This window comes from Octopus bimaculoides, chromosome 13 (assembly GCF_001194135.2).
Source record: "Octopus bimaculoides isolate UCB-OBI-ISO-001 chromosome 13, ASM119413v2, whole genome shotgun sequence".
In the NCBI taxonomy this organism is placed as follows: Eukaryota; Metazoa; Mollusca; class Cephalopoda; order Octopoda; family Octopodidae; genus Octopus; species Octopus bimaculoides.
Genome location: NC_068993.1, coordinates 64,822,283 through 64,827,193, shown reverse-complemented (window position 1 = coordinate 64,827,193; position 4,911 = coordinate 64,822,283). Strand labels below are relative to the sequence as shown.

Sequence of the window (4,911 nt, the reverse complement as noted above, 5' to 3'; positions counted from 1 at the left end):
CGCACGCACACACACACAGATACATATATATCAAAGGAGTATGTTATAATTAAAAATAAATAGTGCAACAACGGAGCATGAAAGCAAATTATCTTTCCAAAAGTATGATGAAAAGATATGGCAGTCAGTCATTTAGTTGGGTTTCGTCATTTGAAGATTTTCACTAAAAGCCTCACCACTCAGCCTTTCATTTTTCGCATTTGTCAGGGAATCTGACTAAAAGTTTATTTTCTCATTTCATACACAGATTTCAATTTTGCTGATTATTCCCGTTCTCTAATAGTTGTTACTACTACTACTACTACTACTACTACTACTACTACTACTACTACTACTACTACTACAACAGGACCTTGCTTAAATTTCTAACATTCTTTCTTCTAAAGCCTTTTTTACTCCTTTTTTCCCCTAAACTTTCTCTAAAACTATATTTATCGTTTGTTTAAGTGACAATAGATCCTTAATGGCTGGGATAAAGTTTCTTTTGCATTGTAAATAACACATATACACACACAGTCTAAAATATACACACATTATATATATATGAGCATACGCACACACACACACATGTATGTGGATATATATATATATATATATGTATATATATATATATACACTTATATGTATATACTTATATATATATATACTTATATATATATAAAAGTGAAAACAAGTATATATATATATATATATATATATATATATATATATATATATATACTTATATATAAATACTTATCTATATCAGTCAATCAAAAATGAATGGGGTTAAAAAATAAAAAAATAAAAAAAAAACAACATAAGAGCAGCAGCAGTAGTAGTAGCAAGATAAAACAACATTTCCGAATATAAGATGAAAGAGCTCTAATGGAATAAAAGTAGAAAAATGGTTGAAGAATTATACTAAAGAAGAAATCCTTTAAAATATAAAGAAATAGTAAATGGGAGATTCTAACATGGAAGATGGATCTATGACAAAAATTGCTTTCGTTTCTTGTTGTTGAGCTTTTGGCTTTATTTTTTGCAACAGCTAAAATTGAAATAGCGTTATGTACAATCGCTTGTGTATAAGTGTGCATCAATGTCTTGTATGTGAGTGCGTCTGTTTGTATGTGAATGCACGTGAAGCCAGTATTTGCACTAGTATGTATTGCGACCAAACATGTACAAATATGTATGTATACATATATCATAGATCTACGTATATATGTATATACATTTTCATATATTTGTGCATATATGCATACGTGCACCTTCACACACACACACACACACACACACACACACACACACATATATATGCATATACATATGTACAGAGGAAAAAGTATATATACACATATAGACACCCATCCATACCTATGTACACACAAATGTATACGGAATGCAGCAACACGATTTTCCAGATGACTCAAGGATCGAAGAATAATCAATAAAATATATAAAATACTTGAATAAAAACTGCAGAGACAAACTAAGGCAAACACACACACACACACACACACACACACACACACACACACACACAAACGCACTTATATAGAGATATATGCATACATATATATATCCTCACATTTGTACGTGAATGCTTACTAACACACACTCTCACTCACTCACACACACATACTAACAAACACATACTCTCTCTCTCACACACAAATACACGTTTACACACATACACATACATGTAAATTTTAAAAAAATCTACTGGAATCAGCTTTAACGATATGAATTTCTTGATCTTGTTAACATGGGAGATATTTTAAGTCGAGAAATAAAGTAACATTTAAGAAAGTATCTTGAATCATTGGAATAGGTGTAATGAAATGGCGGCAACGGAACAGGAAAAGACATTTTGTGAGAAGGACCCCGGAAGAGTTGTAAGCAAAGCCAGCAATTTTAGAAGATGGATAAATTGATTACATCGACCCCCAGTGTTAAACTGGTACTTATTTTACGATCCTCAAAGAATGAAAGGGAAAGTCGACCTCGGTGCTATTTGATCTCAGAACGTAAAGTCGGGAGAAATGCCGCTAAACAATTTTTCCGGCGCGGTAACGATACTGTCAGCTTGCTTCCTTATAGTCTTAAACAAATAAAAAAATTTAATTGGTGGCACAGTGAATTAGAACGGGGTTTCCGAGTGCAAAAGTACGAAACTTATGGCAAATTTGTGAGTAGATTGCTTCATTTTTAGAGGAGGAAGATTTATTTCATTATTTTGTAAAGTTTAAAATCTAAACGGTGAATTATGTGATCTTGTCTACGCGTAAACATTTGAAATCAATAGAACTGATTTTTATTTTAAGTGTCTCTTTAGATGTATATTGAAAAAGATTAATTACAAATGCTAATTATAGAGAGGAGCCATCCGCATGTAAAATACAATTAGAATTAACTTTTTTTAATAAAGTGATGCTCAGTTCATTAAAAAAGAAAATTAGATTAAAAGCATAATTAGTCATAAGTATGCGGTGAGGAAAAGAGAATATTAACTTATTGACGAGAAACATAATTATTGCTGCGGTTTAACGTGCACTCCAAGTTCTCAGTACATTTATGATTTTGTCGAAAATAATGAAGAAATAGGAGATTCGATATCGGAATTTCATAGCCTGTGTTGACATATTGTGAATAAATAGCAGCCAAATTTACTCCAAACAACACCTATTTTAAATACAGAAAAATATTTGAAACAATATAGTCTTAGATAACTCTAAAATGCTGGGATTGTCACAGTTGGGATATTTTTTATTATCGGTTTGCACAAACAAAAATAATAATCGATACCTAAACAACCGCACTGATGGCATAATCAACAACGCAGATATGGTCCTTATCTGTTTCATTTCGTCTTCTACAAAAGTGTTTACTTCTTGTCACCATTACATGGAACGTCTGTTGGAAAACTGACCCCAGTTCAATATGGCACTAAAACTACTCATAGAAAACATATTAAAAGCATTTCTTGCTGCGACTAGATTCAATATCACCATTTGACTAGGTACATATAGCGGAGTTCCTTCTGTTGCTTACACATCAGGTAGAGTTCTTAAAAAGATACTTTCCTCAAAAGACATTTTCCTCTGAAAAGACTAACAAGAGCTGTCCTTCCACCTCAGATAAGTAATTACAAAAATAAAATAACAACTATGGTTCCAGTCTGGAATGCTGTGCGGAAAGATTGTTTTTGGTCAAGTCTACTCAGTAAGCGTAGACCAGCAACTAAAGAACAACAAACAGTAAACCCATTACTGTATCAGTGAGGGATCAAGATATTTGTAGTCGCATCATACAGCCTATTATCAGTTACTTAAAAGCTACACAAGCAACCAGTTTTGATATCTATGGCACCTGCGTTACCAGGTGTCATAAGAATTTGTAAGATGGGTACCGGACCAAAGATTTGGAGATCTTTAACAGCCAAATCAACTTCAATACTTAACTGATGTATTCTTTATCAACTCCAAAAGTATGAAATGCTTAACTTCATCTCCATGAGTGCAGAAATGGTTTCACTTTTTGTACAATATTATTGAAAACTAAAAGTACTTACCATCATAAACTGCCAAATATGCGTTTGACATGCATTGAGTTTCTTGTGGAAAATCGGCGTACATGATTTCTAGTCGAATTACTTGGTTCTTAGATGTCGTAAGAAGCCAAGAACAAGATCGCATGCTGCAATGAAAGCAAAAGTGAAATGAATAACAGAAATCCTTTGTTAAGGGATCGACATGTATCGAACGCTAATGAAAGATAATGGAATAACGGATTAAACGAATACATATCACACTCCTGTCCTCTTTCTTACTCTGTTCCACTCTGTCATTCTCTCTTTTAAAACCGCAAAACGTCCTGAATGTCAACTGAAATTACACTTCTTAAATATTCTGTCCATATCAACAGATTTGTATATTTCGATGGTGATGATGATAACAGAAACTATATGGATAGCCATATAAGAAGGTGGTGATGCAAATTTTCATATATATATAGAGAGATATATATCATCAGCAGATGAGATCCAGAGATGCTCAATATAGAAAATACTTTAAGGTGGCGAAGTGGTAAAATCATTAACACGCCAGGCAAAAGGCTTTGCGGTATTTCATCCGTTTTCATATTCTGAGTCCAGATTCTCCACCGAGGTCTACTTCGCCTTTCATCCTTTCGCGGTCGATAAAATAAGTACGAGCTGAGCCCTACCGTCAACGTAATCGACTAACTCGCTCCCTCAGAATTGCTAGCCTTGTGCCAAAATTTGAAACCAATATAGAAAACACTTGGCGCTAGATATACGAAACATACAAACATATATATACATGTAAATGGAGAGAAAACAAAGATTGAAAGTATTCAGGCGACGAAGTTTCATGTATAAAATTAAGGGGAGAAGGTAAAGTATCAGAGGTTCAAGAGCTGTTTCTGAGGGCTCAGAATTACCTCATAATGTTGGTAGATGTAGTTTGCATAAAGGGAAAGACATGTAGCCAGTAGTGGAAGCATATAAACATTAAGTAAGTCCGACCTCCGTTTTCAAGGTAGAGGGATATCAAACGTTCAAATCATACTGCAGAGAAATTTAAAGGTAGAAAGAGTGAAGAGGAAGGCCAACAGAAGTAAGTGGAGGAAGGAATTAGGCGGCTGGATGTAGTTGTGGGTGGTGTTGAAGCAAGGAATGACAAGAAGAGATAGTCAGAGGAAGAAAAGAGAGGGATGAGTGATCAGTGAATTGAGAGAAGAAGTAGAATTGGAGAGTCGGAAGATGAGTGAGAAGGGGTAGGATGGATAGTATTTTGAAGTGTGGTCATTATTATTGGGTTTGATAACAGATGTTAATAGTTGGGGATGGGGCCACTAAAGAGCTGAGAAAGGGAGATTGGTGTATGTATGTATATATATATATAT

At 34.0% G+C, this 4,911-nt stretch overlaps 1 protein-coding gene across 1 annotated transcript in view; it reads right to left on the bottom strand.

Moving 5' to 3' along the window:
- Positions 1-4,911, bottom strand: part of LOC106867776 (cubilin) — a 426,298-nt gene that overhangs the window by 28,331 nt on the left and 393,056 nt on the right. Inside the window, exon 19 of the mRNA XM_052972560.1 lies at positions 3,557-3,681. Coding sequence (XP_052828520.1) covers positions 3,557-3,681 — 125 coding nt within the window. The remainder of the gene's footprint in view (positions 1-3,556; positions 3,682-4,911) is intronic.